Source organism: Montipora capricornis, chromosome 11 (assembly GCF_036669925.1).
Source record: "Montipora capricornis isolate CH-2021 chromosome 11, ASM3666992v2, whole genome shotgun sequence".
Taxonomy (NCBI): Eukaryota; Metazoa; Cnidaria; class Anthozoa; order Scleractinia; family Acroporidae; genus Montipora; species Montipora capricornis.
In genome coordinates this window covers 24,953,303-24,975,802 of record NC_090893.1, presented here as the reverse complement: position 1 = coordinate 24,975,802, position 22,500 = coordinate 24,953,303, and the positions used below count along the sequence as shown (strand labels likewise).

General features: G+C 40.3%; 1 protein-coding gene and 1 pseudogene across 2 annotated transcripts; both read right to left on the bottom strand.

Annotated features, from left to right (window-relative positions):
- Positions 1-3,997: 3,997 nt before the first annotated feature.
- On the bottom strand, positions 3,998-5,247 carry LOC138023260 (uncharacterized; annotated as a pseudogene).
- Positions 5,248-8,654: 3,407 nt separating this feature from the next.
- LOC138024060 (uncharacterized) lies at positions 8,655-15,767 on the bottom strand. Of its 2 annotated transcripts, XM_068871149.1 has the most exons (4): positions 15,655-15,767; positions 12,572-12,662; positions 11,471-11,621; positions 8,655-9,445 (listed from the first exon to the last, which is right to left on the bottom strand). In XM_068871149.1, exons 1-4 carry the CDS (start codon positions 15,696-15,698, stop codon positions 8,985-8,987), a joined length of 747 nt encoding a protein of 248 aa, XP_068727250.1. In that variant the 5' UTR covers positions 15,699-15,767; the 3' UTR covers positions 8,655-8,984. The 2 variants fall into 2 exon arrangements, with proteins under 2 accessions (XP_068727250.1, XP_068727251.1); XM_068871150.1 differs by lacking the exons at positions 11,471-11,621; positions 12,572-12,662; positions 15,655-15,767 and adding an exon at positions 9,619-9,866.
- Between the last annotated feature and the right edge of the window lie 6,733 nt (positions 15,768-22,500).

Below are 22,500 nucleotides of genomic sequence, written 5' to 3'. Positions count from 1 at the left end.
GTTGAAGTGGCAATTATATTCCCACCCACCCTGGGAAAAATGATAAGAGAAATTCTCAGACAACCCAAATGAAAAATCTCCAGACATAACCTGAGCAACTAGCACGGTTGTGAGGCTGAATCTAAATTTTGCAACGAAAGAAGACCAACAATTCCAATTTGTCAAAATTGAGAGCTACATGATATATTTTGGTTATTTCACGGCCGAGATAAGGCGTTTGAATAAAAAAATTGAAAATTAAATATATCTTTTCCTTAAAAAGTAATCAAGGAACTCTACTTACACTTGAAAGACAAAAAGGAGAAAAGCGATCTTTTGCATCAAGCCCATCCTTTTAGAAAAGACAATTATATGAACATGACATTTTCAATCCGGTCTTCTCGAAAGACTTTGGCAATTAAACCATTAACTACCCGCTGGTAAATGTAAAAACAATTTTAACAAATCACTTCACGCTCACGAGCCTGCTTGTTTTTCAAATAAACAATTGCAAACTTTAGATTTCATTTGGCGTAGATCACGACTCAAGTCGATTCTAGATCACTCTATAGAAGAGATTGTATGCATGAGTTCAGACTGCTGAATGGAGCATAGCCGTGGCTTGGTCGAAAAGCCTTAGTTTAGTTGGTGACAAAGGCTTCAGACTTACTTGCAAATTCTTAAGTTGCTCACTTTTAACACTTCCATCATCATTTTAACATCGAAAACAAATTAAATCGGTGCTCAGGCCGTCTTTAGTTTTTCGTTATACCTGTTACAGCTATCTTGCTCTCTGAACAAAGATTAAGACTAAATGTCGTGAACGGGTTTCATTTCACACACCAACACATGGTGCGTCGACCAGTTTTCATGCTACGCTGAATAACAACTATAGGTCAGTCAACGGTGATTCAACTCCACCTATGAATTACAGAATTATGACGCTCGGCCTATGCCACTTTGACCACCGAATCGATTTCTATTCGGCAGCGTCCCGAATGGAATTTCAAGATACCAACAACTGTAAATAGCGTTCGTGCTTTGGTTTTCGGCCTCTTCGTTCTGTCGGTTATTCGTGCGTCCGTTCGCTTGTTCGTTCGTTCACGAACAGCTTCAGCGTCGAACCGTAGAATACAAGTTGCTTGGCAGCGGGCAAAAGGACAACTGAAAAATTTGAATCCTGCCTAGGACTCTTGATTACTTGAATAAAATAAAGCAATTGATCTCGGGTGAAACCAATTGTAAAAAACTTGATCAGAATCCGAGCAAGTAATGGGAAAACAGTTTAATATCCTAAATCTTCGAAAGCTGAAAAGTAACAAGGTCAATGACGAGGCCACCTTTCCGAAGATTTTACCTTGTGGTTAAACTCATGGTACTACGGCCTACCTGAGGTTCATAAACAGGGATATCCTTTTCGCCCGATCGTATCTTTGGTGAACACTAGCCAAGCGGCTAGTATTCTATCCATGTATTCATTTCAGTCATTGACTCCAGTTACCGTAAATTTCAGTCAGCTGTCCTGTAGCCTTTTCCTATCGCTAATTTCGGAGGGTCGCTACCTTTGGCAGCTAAAACGTGTACCGCATATGGGCTGATTGAAGTTTTGGTAGTAAAATCGCCACAAATGTGAAAACTTACACACTTTTTATTTGGAGAAATTTTTCAGACAACCATTTTGTATATAAATACTAATCAGATTTTGGCACAATTCACTCGACTGTCACTGCTCTACTTGAGGCTACAGACTCTTGGGCGTATAACATAGACCGAGGAAAAGTTAATGCAGTCGTCTTCGCCCTTGTTGGATATGAAGTAATTATAACCAACTCGCGCTACGCTCTTGTTGGTTATTTTATCACATCATATCCAACTTGGGCTCATGGAATAATTGTTATTTATCCTTGCGCTATCGCTAGTGAAAACCAGGCTTTAATGGGTCGCTCTCTAGGAGCTGCTAATAATAATAATAATAATAATAATAATAATAATAATAAATAAATGATTTTAGTATATACTAAAACAGTGGATAGCGTTGAACTCGCGCGCTGATTGGCTACTCAAACTCCGGATATCCTTTGCTATTCACCTCCGAGCAATTCGCGCGGAATTTGGGCCCGAAAATGTTGTAATCTTTGCAGGAATAAATGAATAAAAATCACCTTTTTGTGCTATATTATCTCACTGTTTTAGTATATACTAAAACAACTATTCACCTCAGTGTCGGTGGCTAGTGATGGATATTTACCTCGCCGCTTCGTGGCTCGGTAAATACCCACCACTAGCCACCTCCACTTCGGTGAATAGTTGTTAACTACTGGCTACAAAGATTACGGCAGTTGCTGTTGTTGGTTAAAATGTCTGCAAGATTCAATTTTCTTATTTTTGTTATAAAAATGGGTAAACTGGGGGAATCTCTTTGAGTTACGGTACGTTTTGACTATAAGAATGGCCCAAGATATCTAACAGAGTGCTTGCCGTAGCGTGTAGCTCTAAAACGTGGTAATACGAAGTCACTATTCCGCAGCCAGTGTGTAGCACCTTTTCGGACAAATAGATCGGAAACACAATCAGGTAAGAGACAATGTTTGACTTTGTACATAAGTACTGTGATATCTTGAAGCCGTCTGTTATATATCAAGAAGGTATATAAGCACATCGTAGAAGTTCTTCGTATGTGTCGGAGTGGGATTTATATATCACCCTTAGGGCTCTTTGCTGTATTCGTTCTAGCTTCCTTTTGTCGGATGACTCGCAAAAATGCCAAGTTAAGTGACATTAAGTTATATAGGGTAGTATAAAAGATTCATACAGTAGTAGCTGAGCCTTACGGGGTATTAAGTTTCGAAGACGACAGAGTACTCCGACTTTCTGGCTTGCCTTAGTACATACTAATGCTCAGTGAAGTTGAGATTATCGTCCATGTGAATTCCTAATAGTTTGATTAGTTCCGTGTTCGCAATGTCCAGATTGTTTATATTCAGCATCCTGTCACTCTTGTCCTTATCGAGTTTCCATGGATTAATGTTTAGAGACTGAAACTTGTCTGGATTAGCCAGTCGAAAATTAATTGTATACCACGACAGTGCTTGCTGGCCATGAGTTTTTATTCTACTTCTTACTGTTTCACGGTCCGTTCCTTTGACGTACATTTGATGGTCATCAGCTAGCGTACATAGTTAGATTTGCGTCTTTAACATGAGCTGACATATCTTTCTGGTAGATGTTACATAGTAAGGGACCGAAAGACGATCCTTTAGGACATCCACTTTTCATCTTTATCCAGTCACTAGTAGCGTCACACATTTTTACTCTGTTTAGTCTGTTGTCGAAAAACGATCGCATAAGGTTAAGTGAGCGCCCACCAAATCCATGAGCCTGCAATTTCTTTATCGTCAAGGAATGGTTGAGAGAATCAAAGGCCTTGCTTATATCTGTAGATAACACTGATACCAGTTGCTTGCTATCGAAGGATTGTTTCCAATCCTCAATTAGCGTAAGCAAGGTTGTTTCGCAGCTGTGTCTTTTTCTGTAGGCTGTCAATGTACAACGTTTCAACATAATGGCTAGTCACCTGATTGCTCAGCAAAAATTCAAATATTTTATCGACAGCTATGAGAGAAGTGATAGGGCGATAATGGTATCCACACACCCCTCTTCCCTTCGCTAGGCCAGGTACTCTGCTGTATGCAGTTGTTATAGAGACTGGTCAACGATGCTGCTGTTCCTTTAGCCACATTCTTGAGATTTTGGTGGTAGTCCTGTGTCCCATCCACTGGACTTCTTTGAATTAATCTTTTCCAGTCTTAACACTGCTGTGGTCACTGTGGTCCTCTTCCGTAAAATTATCTACGTGATCTCCTCCGATACCTAGTGCAGTATTGGCGAAGTAGTTGGCGAGTATCTCTGCCACTTCCATATAATCCTTTACTGTATTATCACCCTCCGTTTTAAGGTATATTGCAGCCGATTCTTTGCTCTTGTTACTAATAAAAGGTTTGAACTTGTCGTAATATTTCTATGGTCTTGATTTATGTTCGTCCGTCTTAGCGTACCAGTACGCTCGGATTGCTTTTCTGCGTTCCCTTGTAGCTATATTTCGATACTTCCCTTTCAGTTCCAGATTCTCAGTGGTGCGGTCTTTGGCAAACGTTTTAGCATACTCCCTTTTGTTTCTCAAATTCCTTTTGCATTCCTGTGTCCTGTAAGGAATATCCTTTTCCCTCACTCTTTTCCTTTTGACTCGCGCGTGCTGATTGGCAACACTTTCAAATAGTCCTCTCCAATAATCATATTTGTCGTCTACGCAGGTGAAGATGTCACCAACTTGCCAGGCAGGGTTCATTAATTAGATCTTGATCAAACAGTTCGAAGTCAGTATTCTTAGTTTGCCTGAATATTGTGGTCTTAGGCTTGTGCTTACAAACTTTATCTGTCATTTCTCCATAGATCAAGTAGTGGTCGCTGATTTCGGGGTTATACACCCCGCACCTAGTAAACAACTCTGGGGTGTTAGTGAGCAGGACATCCAAAGCGTTTGGGAATGCATTGTAACTCTGGTAGGCTCAGTTCTTAGGCATGTCAAGTTATATACTTGCTTCAGGTCCTTAAGCATCTTCCCCTCACCTCGATCAGGAATAAGCCGATCCATATTCAAGTCTCCCAAAATAATTATGCACTGCTTTTGAAGACATGCCCACTGACAAATATCATTTATTTCGTCCTCAACGTTTTGCTGGCATTTTGATCCACTGGGATAATTGTTCTTTCTGGAGTTTTTAATTTAGTCGGCCTGTAAAGCCCAAAGAACAGTATTTCGCTCCTTCCTATATTGCATTCAACCGCTATAGCTTCCAGCGTCTTATAGGCTTTTGGAAGTTTCAGTTTCTTAGAGGGTATATAGTCTTACAAAAATAAGCAATGAGCCCACCTCCTCCTTTGACTTTGTCTTTGCGATAAAGCTGGTATCCTTGTATTTGAACTGGTGAACAGGATACGAACGATCAATTTTGGTTTCCGATACAATAAGTATGGGGACTTCCAGTTCGTCATTCAGTAATTTTAGCTCTTCAAACTTGTTTTGTATGCTGTTAATATTCAAATGTGCAACAAAGCGATATTCGAATTGTTTTTCCTTTCTTCGAGAATCGAACTCACCTGGGAATTCGGAAGGTCCTCATTAGCATAATCGCTTTCAAAGTAGCTCGTTTCCATCGTAGTATTAGTTGTTACTTGAATGTTGGAATCTATTTCAAACGGGTAATCCATGGTCGCGTAGGGAAGACTGCTCAATAAACATGTCCTGTCGATGTCAGGATAGTCCAAATAGTACGCAGCCTTAGTTAGACCTAGACATTTAGCATGCACCCATGAATTACAATCGGCACATAGCAAGGCATCTTGATTCGATCGAACATTCTTTCCTCACTCCCTGCAGGGATATTCTTGGTCCCGGATTTGTTTGAACGTCTCCCGCGTTAATGATGCAATGGAGTTGAAAAGTACTGTTACCGTTCGCAGTTTAGTTGATCCTCGAAGGTAAAAATGCGTTTTCGCGGCCACGACCTCGCTGCCTGACATCTTTCAAAGTTTCGGCTTCTTGTATCACCGCTCTCGCCACCCATCTCACAGCAGAACGCAACCCATAAGATAGAAATGTATCTTCCTCGTAGCAGAAGTTCAGCAAGCCAGTGACGAGCATAGAAGTCGCAGAATCAACGCTTTGCTTCCAGTCGCCATGTTGGCCGTATTGAATCTCTGTATCCGTATCGAAGGAAGGGTTACGTTTTTTTATCCAGGAATTCGCCGTTTACCTCCTCGAGACCTCCGAAACCTGAAGACGAAATTGACTTTTAGAGACTTTAGCACATAAGATGACGGGACAAAACCAGCAGAACGTCGAATAGCAAGTAACTGAGTTCGAGTGTATATGTTGTAAGTTGCAGAGGTACAATATGCAAATTTAGAGCAGAACCATCCTCACAAGAACTTTGAGTTTTCGAAGGTTTAGCAATAGGACCGGGTTTCTTGGCTATATCCATAAAAATAGTGGTATCAAGCGGCGGCTCATGGGCAGGAACAACAAGCGCTATCTGGATATGCTTAGTCCATTTACAAAGTGGCAAGGTAGAGATCCTGTATCGACGAGATAGATTAAGGAGGCTCGAACCAGTTTTAACAATTCCAAGTGACGCTCTTATTAGAAGGATCGGCACCACAACGTTGTATCATGTAGTGGCAATATTGTGGTACCAATTAAATGAAACACGAATTATTGCTGAACAAGATACGGTCATTATTGTGACGTAGTATGTCACCGTGGCAACGGGAAAGCCCTGTAAAAACACCCTTTACTTTGTCTTTAGTTGCTTATATCTCAAAAACGAACTCGATGACCCTCATTTTTTCTTTTTGAAAAGTAATCAAAAGGGCATGATGAAACTTTCTGCAAAGTTTAAAAAATTCTGTGTAGTGGATTCAGAGCCACCTTAATTTTGCGATTCTTTAAAGTAGCTCTGAATACTCTGGACATATTTTTTTTAAACGTTGCCGAAAGTTTCGTCGTGGCCTTCTAATCGCTTTTCAGCACAAAAAAGGGGTGTCACCGTGTTCGTTTCTGAGATATGAGCAACTAAATCCAAAATATAGGGTGTTTTTGCTGGGCTTTCCTGTTGCCAAGGTACCTTATTACATCACAATAATGATCGCATCTTGTTTGGAAATAATCGGTGTTTCATATGGTATCATAACATTGCTGTTACGTGATACAGTGTTGTAGCTTTATTCGATCTAAGCAGAGAGTCTTCTAAGTGTTGAAACCCTTTCGAACCTCGGTCCTTAACTAGCAAACCATGTGTTGCAGAAATAAATGCAAGAATCTTCATTTGCTTCGCTACAGCTTTTCTGGTTTCCACACATCCCAAAACCACCTCCATGCGATGGAAAAACGTCAAAAACAGTATTCCTTGAGATAAAATAGAATGAAACAAGCAGAGCTAAATACCGTGGAGAGTAAACAAATTGAAGGCATCGTAGCGTCAATGGTTTCCGACAAGTCTCCCGGGATTGATAAAATCCCTATTCGCGTTATCAAAGACTGCCTCGCACCGATCCTCCGAACAATCACCTCTATAGTTAATTGCTCAATTGAAACATGCACCTTTCCCTCGGAATGGAAAATAGCCGAAGTGATACCTATTCCTAAAGAAGGCGATAACGAAAAGGAGAATAACAACAGGCCTATTTCACTTCTTCCTGAAGAGAAATGGCGGTGAAACATGCTGCGGTTTCCTCTTGTTATGTTCGCGTCGTGCGCTTGCTCGTTACGGTTTTCAAATGATTGACAGTTTTCTTTACTGGTGCAGTCATCGAAACCAGAAAAGCAGCGGGATCAAAGGAAGCTGCCAGGCCCCTCCCCACCCCCCCCCTCCTGATGTAATCAGATTACATAGTGTTTTTTTTTGTTCTGATTTATGAAAAGATAATTTCATTCCCAAAGTTCAACCTTTCGAGTGAAAGCTGAACTTCTTTTGTATGACAAAATTTTCACAAATTTAAAGAAATCCTATTGGTTCAGATCTAAAAAAACATTTGCGATGTTCGCTATATGTTTATTAAACGAACTAGTTGAGAAAGCAGTCTTTATGAGTACTTGTAAATACAGTGGAACCCCGCCTTGCGGTCATCTCTTTATAGGGTCACCTCGCTACTACGGCCTAATTTTTTGTCCCGGTGAAACGCCCTTACATTTTCTTATAAGAAAACGGGGTCCGGCTGTACATATACCTTACTTGAGCTTTTAAAGACAACACGAGCAGATATTTAACCACTTTCTTAGGATTTTTGCGAACCCTTTACAAGACTTTTTCGGACTGGTGATGAAGCGTTTTGATTGGCTTATTTCTGAGTCACTGGCCATTTCAGTGTATATATATTTTTCCCATATTAAATGTCGCCAAACACAAGTTACTGTTCCAAGGCATTCTTGCTTGTTATAGAAACAAAGAAAACTAAAAAATATATAAAAGTGTGCAGCGACTTAATGAAGGGAATTTGGTAACATTTTTTAAGCTTTCAAACCAGTTTGACTTAGCTATAGTAGGACAAGTCACAAGGACCATATTTGGTTCACTGTGGCTAGATGTTTGACAAAAATCGCGATGGGACTTAGGACTAAACGCAGGGACTACTGAGTCCCCTAGTATCTGCGTTATTCATGTAATCTGGTAACAATCAGTTCTGTAGTTCTAGACTATTGCATTTCAGGCTTGAACTATCTTGTAGCTTTTCAAAGGCGAAACAGAGATCCTTTTCAGAGCTTTCGATCTAATGTGAAATCCATATAAACTCCCATCGATCAAGCTCGATACATAGCTCGATATTACCCGGCGACGCAAAGATATGGATTTTATTTTCAAGTGGTAAAAACAATATTGAGTGAGTAAAATAGTCTTATTTAACTTTCATGCTGTTATTTTACATTTTAGGACTTTAAAGCACACAGTGCGGCGAGTTTAACTAACTCAATGCAAAGGGAATCTAGATATTGATTATTATTTTCCAGAATCTCGCTGTGAGGGTAGTAGCTATGCTGCTGGTGCTTTCACGTTCAAACTTTTTTCCACGTCAACAGAAAGCGTTCAAATGCGAGGCAAACCACGATGATACAAAACAAGTCTTTCTTTATATGCCCTCAGTTTATTTGAAAGTGTGCAAATGAAATGAAAAACAAATCCCATATTTTATGTCCTTTATAGTTTAGATTATTGTTTCGTTATTATTTCTTAAGCATTTTAAATCCGAAAACCCTTTTCTTAATCAAGATACAAATAAGGAAAAAACCAGTGAAATTACGAAATTTTTCCCATCCGCTCCAGGTTGGCATAGCAAAAATCCTGAAGACTGGTAGCCAAGATTACATTTGCGAGTAAAAAGCTATCATAATAAAAACCCCTTAACGAAGCTACAAAATCTGTTAGGATCTGAAAAAAGCACTCCAAGATGTCTCAGATATAGATTGCGTAAATATCGACGCAGGCTCTTCCCCCATTGTCTCCCTCGCTAACATTCATCAAATCTTCGCCATACCACAGGCGGAGCTCTTGGCCTGACTGGACCGAATAAGGGTTAAAAAACGACAACTCAAGCTCCGGAGAGACCGAGGTGTATCCGGGAACTTTGGACCATTTAGCACCATGAGCAACAATGAACTGGCTTTCCGGCAAAAGAACATGATTGGTCGCAGTTGTTATGACAACCGCGATCTTGTCACCGGAGTAGTAGTCACCACAGCCCCAGTAGGACCAGTAGGAAACGTGGTGACTGTCGCACGTCACGTAACCATACAAGTGAACCAATTTTACTGCAGCGAGCTTTCCACCAGAGACGTAGTGGACGGAGAATTTGCCAAACTCTTGATTCTTCGCACCAAAACAAACTGGAGCGAAATTCATCTTTCGCCATCGATCTGTAAATAGCAACAGAGAATACGTGTCGTATTAGTGAGGCTTTCGATTCGTGGATCTACAGAGTGGCGCGGTCTGCGTGAGCATACTCACAGCCAATCTTATAGCCTGCAAACTTTTTTTCTTATTATGGTGCAATTGCTTTATAAATTTTACCCTAAAAAAAAATACAAACCCGAGTTGTGTTTCCCAACAGTTCTTCTGGTGATAAGCGAAGATTCTTGGAAAGCGTTTGAGAGTTCCGAGCCTCTCAGCAAGCCTGGGTTCCGACCAGGCCCTTCACTCCTGTCAACTTCGGCTGGAATTTTCACAGCCAGCAAACCAAGGATAAACACGAAAAGGCAAACTACAATGGAGTTCATAGTGTCAGGACTGATTTGTTAGTGTCGGCTTCTTCACATATGTACTGGACTGATTAACTCGAGTATGGAATTTCGCCTTCTGCGCTATAATTTTAAGCCTCTCTAAGATCGTGTTGAAACAAGATTTTGTTTATCTTTTCTTTAAATTTGCAGTCTATTTTCAGCTATTGTATAAAGCACACTGCATTTTATATGCAAACAGGGTGTTTACCTTACAAACAACACTGACAAACTTTCGTTCTGACTTCACATATCGCGAGCACGAAGCCAGAACTCGACAAACTATTACATTCATCTACTAACAAATACTACTTGTAATTATATAAAGCAGGCAGGGCAATCAGAACTATCGTCTCGGCTTCATACAACATTTTAGTCTCGCGAAACTCACAGTGCAGCTGACAGTGGACTGTTCTGGCTCGCGCTCGCGTTTAGTTTTTTACCAAGTGCCACGTCAACACAACTTAAGTTCTTCCTGTCCGTTATTAGCCTTAGGACGCTAATTAATTTGGGTTTAGAACTCGGAAAAAGCCTTCTCGTTTTTCCTAGTTATTCTCTCTCTGTCATACAAGCAAAACATGTTTAAAATATTGAAAGAATGGGGGATTTGAAATCATGTTTTTAGCATACAAAATTTACAAATGCAAATTTTAAGATCGGAAACGCTGATCACATTGGTCGGTGTTCCTTTTTCCAAAAATCAATATTTGTCTTCCGGCGTCGATAACAATTTGCTAATTGAATTATGAGACATAAAGCGCTAAATGCATGCTGTGATGATTCTTTGCAAAAAACAATCTGCTTTTATCAACACATCACTGAAGAAACAAAAATGAATTTCCCAGGCTAACAAGTGAAATCCCAACTTTTCAGACTTTTCGAACCCTGACGGGTTTGCGGAATTCCCGATTATTCAAGCAAGTTAAGAGAAATTTACTCTTGTTTTTCCCGACCTCGCACGTTTTTCAGTTGGACCAATTGATATTTCAGTTCACATATACATGTAGGTGGTTCGAAAGTAAATTCTTGATGAAACGGTTGATAGCAAAAACAACAGGATTGTGTTTGAGTTTGGCCGGACAACTTCTGACCATTTTTTCGACTTCCTGTTCAGCAGAGTCGAGAGACAAAAAAAATTGACGGAAAACATTGAATCATGTAAAAACATCAGTACTTTGGAGTAAAATATGCGGGGAAAATATTGAGAAAATGCGCTCATAATTTTCGGGAATACCCGGGTGATTTCTTCGGAAATGGAGTAGTCTAAACATTGTAGAATATTAGAGCTGTAGCCATTTGCTTTCCTGGCTCAAATAGTTTCTTAAAGATGTAGATGATATTAAGTGTGAAAAATTGTTGTTAAGTCTATAGACTGACAACTTCTTCAGGATAAAAATTAAAACAAGATTATTAGAAACGTTTTGGTCTTTAATTTCTTTAGAAGTTTCAGCACGCATTTGTACGTGTTCTTAATCTTCCTTATATACAATGTTTGATATCATGAAAAGGTCTTTAGGAGAATTACGTAACTTCCAACTTGCGTTAGAGTAGACTCGACCTGATTGATTGACTGGCTGCCAAAGGAATAATGTATCAGCTATCCACCATCTCATACTTTGAGTGCTTTCGTAAAATAATCATGATCAAAATATAACACTTTTTTACCTGGATTAGTCTCACTGTTCTCCTCAGCTGAATGGCCTGCAACTTGAACCCATTGTTGCCCGTCACAGTATTGCAACTCCATTCCCTCCATGCGTAACAAACCCTTGATATTAGCCGTACAATTTCCAGAAAAACCCTTCACATGGACATTCTTTGCGAAAAAAGATTTTAATTATAACATGATTGACATTGTTTACATTTTATTTCATTTGGGCGGCCGAGCTAAGCCAATCACAAGTTGGGATTGATGTAGCTTGGCATGGGCGATGAAGTGAACCAATCACAGCGCGAGCACTAAGCGCGGGCAAAAAAAAAAAACGAGTGAGCAACTAGCTGGGAACATGATTCAGGGAAATGACGAGAGAGTTCATAGCCAATCAACAAGGGTAGAACTGAACCAAATGGCAAAAAGCATAAAGCGTAACGAAGCGCTAAGCAACTGATTACGAAATCTGTAAAAACGCGGGTGATAAAGAATTTTACTTTGGGGACGTCAATTTGGTTTATGGTTGTTTCGCTCGTAATTCGTTTCGCCAAACAAGGTTGTTTCGAATCGACAGAAGTGTGTGCAATCCCTGTGATAACGAAACGACTTGATTGTGGGTGAATCACTTTTTGACGAAACGACTTGCGGGCGAAACGACCGGATACCCTCACTTTGAGTAATCCGGCGTAAAATGTTTTAGTAGATTCATATCCTCAATGTCTTCTTGTTATTTATTTCAGCATGCGTACGTGATGTGTTGGGTAAACTAAAGAACGCCAGGTCCAGCCTCCAATTTGCCATTGCAAGTCACAGTCTTTTTACAGTTTTCCTAACTGTCGCAGTCTATTCATCTTCGACCCTACAAACTGTCTAAAGTATCCATTACCACTGTCACCCAAACAAAGCATGAAAGCGTCTGCTGTAACGCTAAGATTTGCGAGAGGATGTAAATTGAAGTCTAAGCTGACCATTCGCTCGAATAGCTCGGTCTTTTTGACGTTAATAACAAACTGAAAAGCGGAATGTCTGGCCCGGAGATCGTGTGAACTTTGCTCAGTGACAATCTCTTTTAGTTCATAATCTCATGAGCAGAAAAGGTGGAACAAAAAAAATACCTGAGAACCAGAAGAACCGAGGTCTCCAATCGGGATATGCACTGGATCATCATGATACGAATGATGCGATGAACCGGAAACAGTATTCGTGCTGTTTGGAAGTAAGAAGAAAATAAGATAACAAATTCTTGGTTTGTATCCACGTGATGAAAAGGGCATGTTTGTGTACAAAACAATGGCAGGAACCCATGACCCGGAGCCTACAACTCTACTGTGTTCGTGCAACGGCGTTTTCACAGAACGATTTATTATTAGATTGAATTTCCCGCGAATGAGACTCCCAGAGGAGCCCGATGGCCAATTACAAGAAATTAAGCTGACGTCATAGGGTCACCGAACCGGAACTGCCTTTGTTTTTTGACCTAAGGGCTACTCTAAAAATAAACCTACTTGTGAAAACGCCGTTTCACAGACGCTGTATGGAAGTTGCACGCTCCAGATGGGCTCCTGACAATGGAAAATGGCCCCACAGGTTTTGCATTATCCCAATAGGCATTTTACTTCATTGTTCTGTACGCCAACCGCGACCGAGAATGCAATTCAATAGACCCTTTGCATAAATGGCGCCCAAATTTGAATAATGACAATTTTATGGGTGACGTCAACGATATCTTCGCTATGGTGGATTCGATAGCTACTCGATGGATATCATGCATGCATTAACCACCAATGGTCGAACGATCATTAGAGAGATTTGACATCACGTTTACATGAAACAGCAAAGGAAAAACGGTTGGCTACTGCTGGTCGAAGTTCTTTTATTAAAACAACTCTTTGTCTTTGTAAGAGTTGTACGACATCTGTAGACAACAGGCAAAAAAATGAGCTAAAGGTAATCCAGTTGATTTGATTTTTGGCAAAACGCAAATTTCAGCCTGCTTTTGCTGCTTGTGATGCTGAATTATTAACGGCCAAAATCGTCGCGAGACAAGTTGCAAGAGCCGTTGCCAAAAGTAGAATTAAGTTCTACTTTCGTGCAACTTGTCTCGCAACGATTTTGGCCGTTACAGGGTATGTCACACTGCGAAATGTTTCGTGCAACTTGTCCCGCCACAATGTCGCTAAAACAATGCGATACAAGTTGCACGAAACCTTTCAAAGTGTAACAGCGCCTTACGTCGCAACTACCGTGACGTCGGCCAAGGCAGTGGCTACGCCAAAAAGGCAAGAATCTTATGGGTTAAAGAGAAAAGTAATCATGCAGCTCCCATTTTAGTGCATTTCTTTGCTGAACTGTGCAAAACAACAAAGTGAAATTAACCAAATTTTAGGATTTGGCGACAGCGTGAGTATACCACAAGGAACTGTTCATTTCCTATCTTCACTTTAAAACCGTTTGCACAAATTAGTTATAGGATAGTTTCAGGCTCATATAGATGGTTTGCCAACAAGTTCTAGAGAAACAGATAACAATGATGTAATGCTGGTACCGGTGGACGAAAAAAAGGAACTATAGGTGGTGATGACGTAATGTGAAAACCACCCATTGGCCGAGTCGAAAAATACCATAATATTATTTGTTTGTCCCCCAAATAGACCAATTTCGATATATTAAAATTCAGTCCTAAACAAAAGGCATCATCTCGAGGCTCTGGGGAGTAAATAAAGGATTTGTATGAGTTTATTCGCCAGAGCCTCGAGATGATGGCTTTTGTTTAGGACTGGATTTTAATATATCGAAATTGGTCTATTTTGCATAAGCATTGTGTCCTTTTTCTCTTGCGACTTAGAACAATGTTTACACAAATGTTGGGTGGACAAATAAAGATTATTATCGACCATGAAATTATGTATGAAATGGATCATATATGAACTGCGGATATGAAATCAAGTGAAGCTATGATCCTCGCAGTTATGAAGGCAATTTTTGCAATTGAGTAAAGAAGCCTGAAAATTTCAGAACTTCAACGGGGTTTGAAACCGTGACCTCGCGATACCGGTGCGACGCTCTAACCAACTGTGCTATGAAGCTATGAAGCCCAGTTGGTTAGAGTGTCGCACCGGTATCGCAAGGTCACGGTTTCAAACCCCGTTGAACTCCTGATTTTTCAGGCTTCTTTACGCAATTGCAAAAATTTCCTTCATAACTGAGAGGATCATAGCTTCATTTAAAGATTATTATGGTATTTTCCGCTTCGGCCAATTGTCTGACAACGCTAAAAGGATGGATGATATTTACGTTGGCGCGAAGTTTTTTATTCTGAAGTGGCATCTTCAAGAACACTGCCAATGCGATGAGAGATATTAAAACCCCTTTTACACTCGTAATTGGCACGGTACTCCAAAAAAGCGGCAAGCCGTTGCCAATACAACAATGGCGAGAACGTCACCAATTTGGGCAAAAACAATTCGGGAGTTTTTGCTTACCATTTGAACAAACCTAGTACCAACCGGTTTCCCCTTGTAAATGGTAAACAACCCTTGAAAAACTTGAGGATAAAATATCTCCCTTAAGTTAAGCGCCCTTCCGATCAGTGGCTAGTACAAACAAATTTCTAGTTTCTAAAAAAACTGTGGTGCCGCGTGAAACTGTGTGAAACAAGGAAATTTGGCTTTATCAAACGAGTTGATAAAGGTCGAATTACCACCGTGAAAGATTTGGAAAGCTGACGTCTCGTCTGTTTCTTCAGTAAAAAATATCATTGACAATCATTGATTTGTGTTACCCTGAAAACAGGTTCAAAAACCAGCCAATCAAAACAAGCGGATGGCAGTTTTGGAAGTGGCTTTTCTTACCCAAAAAGTTTTGGAACTTGTTCGAGAAACGCCGAGCCCATTTTATGACCGTGACGTTTTGTAAGTGAAAGTTTTAACAGAATTGTGCCTTTTTTTTCGTTCTCGCAGGTTTTAATTAAATCGACCAAAAAAATTAATTAATCAATTTGGCTAGCTATCGTGTTACTCAGGACACAGACGCAATGATCTTTTTCCGAGCAGTCTTCGTCAATCATTCAATATTGATTCAATAATCAGTTCAGCTGGTACAAGGAAATAAAATGTTATAGTTAAGCTTTCAACTTATAGCCACGGTCGGCTTATCACGAGGTAAATAACAAAGGTATTGAGAATAAAAATGTACTTACTGAATACTCGCAAAGAGAATAAAAAGCGATATCGCCAGATACATTTTTCTTGGGAGATCAATTCTACTAACAGTGATGTTCGCACCGAATGAGCTTTTGCAAAACACCGCAAACGGGAAAAAATTCCAATGCTAATCCGCAGACAAAAGCTTGCGTTACCATTACTGATATTGGCATGGGGTCCCGCTTGAAAGGATTCAAGGACAAGTTAACTGTGCCACTATGATCAAAAAATCATTCTTCTTTTTTTCCTCAGATTTTGAAAGCGTGTTTGCTTAAAACCCGACTGGCAAAATTTTGAGCTTTGATTTTTATCCAAAGGCTGTTTCAGTTTTGAATGTAACGTTTGGATTTCACAGTCCGCCATTACTCACGTTCAAAACTGACCGATTGGACCTCAGAGGGTTGGATCTAGGGAAAGTGACGTCATTTACTCACTAGCTTAAAATTTCAGCGTGTTAATGCAACTTATTACTTCCGTGCTGCATATTAATTCAGCCGCGTACACACTCATTGCATTCTTAAACCAGTGAGTCTGACATCATTTTCTCCTCGACCCAGCTCTCTCAAGATTTTAAAGTTAGTAATGGCGGACCAACAAATAACAAAATTCAAGTTAAAATAAATAGGTGTCTTTTTAAAATCAGAACTTAAAACTTGGGTCACCTAGTGCTTAGTTAACATAGTTTTGAAATCCAAAGAAAAAGAAGAATTATTTTTTGGTCGTACCAGCACTTTAGGACTTCCTTGTTGTAGGTACAATTTAAATGCCTACAAACGACTTGTGAATCCCTTCGTGGTAAGATTTTAAACAGTTTAAGGTGGCTCAGACCGGTTTCAAAAATTGGAGATAATGTGTTACTAGAAAGATGAACAGGTTTAGCCGTCGTTTTTGACTCATTTCACAAAGCAATGAGTGAAATAGTTGGGAAATCAAGCAACGAAGACGGCGACGGCAACGAAAACGTCATCTCAAAATATAAACTCGCCGTATTTTAATCGCTTCGTGACTATTTAAACCTTTTTAATATGACAAGGGTGTGGTAATTCCTACCACGGCCCTAATGACCTGCAACCCTAACTTGCAACCTCGGCCGCAACCTGCTCTTTACACCCTCCACTTTCGCATTTCGCTCAGCGGCAAAGGGCTGACGTTCGAAACCCCAACATTCGAATCTTTCTTACGATGGTTAATTTTATCAACTCCTTTAAGAGAGCCCATTTTTCGTGTTTCAGTCCAACCCCACCTACGTAGACCACTGGTCGGCCCCAAAGTATGACATCTTGCTGCTAGGCAACTATCACGTGGTTTCAATCGTACTTAAGCAATCGGACCCAAAGATGTAATGTAAATGGAAGATTGTCAACTCCTCGCGCTGTTACTCGTGGCCTGGGGTTCCGTAAGCAGCATATATTACTGGTCCCTTGGTTTTTTGGTTTGTTATCTTTTCATGTATATTAACGATCTCCCGAATTGCCTCCGGGAGGCTTTCCCGGATAGGCCTTGGCGGATTGTGCTAGCATAATTGTCATAATTTTTGGCATAATTGGAGCAAAAAAGCAAAATTTTTTTAAACGAGCACTGCCATGGCATAATTAGCAAATTTTAGCACTTTTTGGGGAATAAATTCATAAAATTTAGTAAATATGGTGTGCCTCGAATTTTTTTTTTCACCTACAGAATTTTTTTAAATTTGAAAGACAAACGTTTTGAATTAATCTCAGCTAACATGCAAAAAATGAAAAAAATTCACCGTCCGGAAGCAGAGATATAAACGAGTAAAGTTGTAAAATCAGGAAAAATGAGGGGGTTACAAGATCGGTAGTTACGCATGCGTCACCCGCTCATTCGAGTGCACCCGCGAGTTGAGCTGAAGGTCAACACAAACGGATTTAAATGAACATTAAAGCGTTTGTGTAGAATTTTCGTAGTTTTCATGAATAGGAGATGTCTATTTATATTCATGTCTATAGGAATGAGAAGAAAGGAGAGCGAAATTAGCGGTATTTGCTTATTTCTTGTGACCCATTTGAATCACGAGCTGACGCGAGCAGCTTACAAATTGCATGTGTGGGTACGCGCGCGCGCTCAGCTGAAAACCCTTTCGAGCCTCCTTAAGTTATTGGATAGTTTGCCCGTATTGTCTGCCACGTGAAAGAGATGAAATAATTGCGAAATATATTTATGTCGGCGCATAGTTATAATTATATTCTGAAGTGGCGTTTTTTTCGTGGACGCCGCCAGTGTGATGAGAGATATTTGATTAAATTAACCCCTTTTACACAGGTACAAAAACTAGCACGGCACTCCAAAATAGCGGCTCCATGCAGGGGCCAAAGACTAGAAGTGAACAACAGCCATATATTCCTGTCACGGCGTTTTCACAGACCGATTTATTTTTAGATTGTTGACCAATTAGTGCGCGTTTTCACTTCGTTGGCTCATACGCACAAAACACTTCAAGACATCTCAAAGTACTTGTGGACATTCCTGGACTACAAAACACTTGTAGAAATGAAAACACCTGCCCTGATTTTAAACTTGTTGCATGATGGAGATCAATTCGAATGCCTTCTGGCTTCCAAGGCAAAACCGTTTAACATAAGACAATGATAATTTGAGTTTTAATTGTCTTGTATGACTACCAGGTAAATTCTTTAATATGCGTGCTCGGATCGTTCTGTTAATGTTCTTGCTTCAGTCGATAGTTGTTTGCAACAGGCATCCAGATTGTCTTTGCTCAAGTGACAAACTTTAATTCAGTGAAGGAATGCGTAGGGTCCTATAGAGCAGGACATCGATACTCGGCTATCTTAGCGGAGCTCCGCGGGCGCCGAAGGCGCGCGCGCGCGGAGCACCATTGTTAAGAAAATATGGTAACCCATCGATGCGAGAAATCTTGGTTTTATAGCCATGACGTCATCAACCGTTCCTACATACGAACGTACGTCCGTCCGTCCGTACGTCCACCCCTCCATGTATGCCAATGTGACCAGTATCATGCTAGTTTACAGCATACATCTTTGATATTGGACATCCATCTTTTAATCAATTCAAACATGTCAAAATAAGGTATCCGCTGACAAGTATCACGTGACCATATCGCAGGCTCAAGCTTAGAGCTCACCGAGGTCAGCTGTTTTTTTGAAGAGAACGATTCATAAACCCTACACGCAGTAAGAATAAATAACCAGGGAGCTCCGGTTTTAAATGAAGGGGGTAGTTTCTAAAGAAACTGTGGTGCTGCGTCGGTGGGGAAGTAGTACACAAAAATTTGGTTGTATCAACGGAGTTGACAATGTAAATTGGCAACCGTACAGAGTTCTAAAAGCTGACGTTTCGAGCGTTAGCCCTTCGTCAGAGCGATTCGAGGAATTATGGGTTACGTGTAGTTTGTATAGTAGAGTAGGAGCTACGCTATTGGTGGTAACATGGCAACGTGAAAAATAGGAATATATTAGTTAAATGAAAAGCGTTCGTTAATACCGTGAGGATTAAGGGCGACGATTTGGAAGATGAATTTTTGTTCCAGATTCTTGCAGCTTTCCGTCGTACCTAGATGTAGGGAAAGGCCGCAGATAGCCATGTGTTTTTTGGAGTGGTTAGGGAGATTAAAATGACGAGCGACTGGATTAGCTGCATCTTTGTCATTCTTCTCAACATCGCGAAGGTGTTCGCGGAATCGGTCACCTAGTCGCGTCTACCTGTGTCGCCAATGTATAATTTATTGCATAACGTACAGTTTATGCAATAAATGACATTTGCGGAGGTACATGTGAAATGATCGGTGATCTTAACAGATCGCTTAGGTCCCGATATCTTGCTAGTGTTAACAGTGAAAAGACAAGTTTTGTATCGAGAGCGCGCGCATTTGAAAGTGACGGGTTGCTCGTTAGTTTTGAACGCGCTTCCAACTAAAAAGTTAGCTACGTTTTTGTCGCGTTTGAATGAAATAAGTGGAGGTTGCAAAAAGATTCTACCAGTCTCGGGATCATTTTGGAGTAATTTAAAATTATTAAGAATGATACTTTTCACTGCGTGATTATGAGGATGGAAAGTGAGGGTGAATGGAATTCTGTCATTATCTTTTTCTGACGTTTGTAGTGATGACTGTCGATTAAATTGTTGGGTGCGATGATGGCCCGCTTTGACCACAGAGACAGGATAGCCACGTTTTTCGAAGAACTGGCACATCTCCTCTGATCATCACTACATAGACGTCGAAGGTATTAACGAACGCTTTTCATTTAACTACTATATTCCTATTTTTCGCGTTGCCATGTTACCACCAATAGCGTGGCTCCTACTCTACTATAAAAACTACACGTAACCCATAATTCCTCGATTCGCTCTGACGAAGGGCTAACGCTCGAAACGTCAGTGTTTAGAATCTCTGTACGGTGCTTTGGCGGATCCAGACCTTGAGCTAAGGTGTGGGGGGGGGGGCGGTTTTTTTGAGTGTGTGAACCCAAAAAAAAATTTAGCCTCAATTTTTACCAGAATATATACTTAAGTACCAAAATAACGGGGGGGGGGGGGCGGGCCCCCCGGGCCCCTCCCCTACATCCGCCACTGCGGTGGCCAATTTACATTATCAAATTTTTGTGTACAAGCTCCGCTTCTAGGCTTGGTTAAATCTATATATTAATGTTTCTTTCTGTCTATCATGGAATTTCATGGACAATGAGGCAACTGAAATACTTCATTGACAGAAAACTTCATTTAAAAAGGAGGAATCTGCAGAAACCTCGAAGCCATCACAGTCACTCACCTTCGCCTCGTGGCAACAAAAGTACTTGGGCAGCTCTCTCTGGGACTCTTTCGCTCCAAGAAAGTATAAAATCAATTGAATCGGCACCCTCAACTATCGCTATTTACGCATCTGCTCGAGTTCTTCCTTGTTACAGTCGACTCTCTTCGATCTAAAGAACACTCTCCTTCAAAATGGTTACCCAGGAGGAGTTCTTTGTTATCACATTAATGATGTTTTGAACAGACAAAAGAACAGGTCTGCTTAACCTACCACCACTGTTCCTAAGAAAGATATCTTTCTTGTCTTGTCTTATTTCGGCTTTCAAAGTGAAGCTCTTGCTCGACATGTTAAATCTTGTATCAGTAAGTTTTATGGCGGTGTTAGTTATTCTTCAAAACACCTGCAGGATTAAGTTTTTTTTTCCTTACAAAGATCGTTTCAGTCGTTCTTAAAGATCTAAAATAGTATACAAAGCCATTTGTTGGGACTGTGATTCCTTCTACATCGGTAAGACAAAAACAAGATCGCATGAAGGGAAGTCCGAGCATTTCAAAGCTCTTACGCAAGTCGGCCACGCCTCTGCTGTTGCAGACCATACTATTTCTACTAGTCATAACATCAAATGGGACCTTTTTGAAATCCTCGCTACTGGAAAGTCTGACTTGCAGTGTGAAATTAAAGAATCGCTATTCATCAGGGACTTAAAACCTTCTCTTCATGAAAACATTGGTAGTGAGAAGCTTTTTCTTTATTAATTTCTTCCGGAGGTATTAACTACCGGAAGTTACGATTTTGTTATAATACTTTGTAACTAGTCACGCTGAAGTTAACTAAAGCTCGGAGAAATGTTCGACTTCCTACAACCCCATATACATAATTTACCTAAAATTAACAAATAATTAATAATTTAAGATATCGTTCCTTTTTGGAATACCCAGTATAATTTGGTCTAGGAAATCTTGGCCTTGAATTCTAGTTTTTTTCTTGTATCCGAGAGCTCAAAAGAATAGAAGTTGACTCAAAGATATGGTCGATTTTCACAATGCAGCTGCGGCTTTTGTATGATATAAGCAGTTTGGCACTTAGACAAAAAGTAGGTAAGGTGTATAGGTGGTTACACATAAATTACGTCATGGCTGCCATGTTGAATTACACCAACAAAAGATCTTTAACCAGCTTCTTTTGTTTTCCATCCAAGAACTGTACATTATGCCATTGTTAAAATTGTCTCTAGAGGATGGTTGTAAACAACCTATTCTCTCTAAAAGAGGAATTACACGGAACAATCAAAACTCCACAACTCTATCACCAAACTCTGTTCGTATGATCTTTTTACCAAACTGTTTTGGGTTCTCTAGTTCTTTCGGGACAACCTGATCCATAACCTCTAACATCTCTTTGAGTTCATCAGCTATCTTGCAGTCCAGAGTCAGAAAAGAGGTTGCAATTCCAAAGTGACCCATCCGGCCTGTTCGGCCGCATCGATGAACATAGTCTTCTATACTTTCAGGCAAATCATAGTTTACAACATGCGTTACTTCTGGAAAGTCAAGACCTCGTGAACCGACGTCAGTAGCCACCAAGACATCAACTTTGCCATCACGAAATGCGCTAACAAGCTTAAAGCGATAATCTTGTGATTTTTCTGAATGGAGACCAGATGCATGGAACTGTTCATCCTTGAGTAACCCGGCGACATAGTCCACATTCTGAATGGACGACGTAAAAACAATTACAGGCGGAAATGGAGTGCTTCGCAGGACTTGGAGCAGTTTTGCGGGTTTTTCGCAATAATACAAAACATGACATTTTGTTGTATAGTTGGGGAAATCAGACCAGCTGGTCCTACTTGAATTGTTATGGGATTGAGCACTGCCGATCTTGCCAGTCTTTCTAAAGAGAGAGCCCATGCAGTAAACCACAACTTTCTTTCTACTATTCGACCATCCCGATTGTATCAAGTCCATTACCAAAATTTTGAGCTAAGAAACTTATTGTTGCAACTGGCTTGTGACTCTGAAAGAACCTCGGAAGTCCACTTTCAATAGAGATCGAACGTACTTTACTAATCCATGATTATTACTAGTTTACG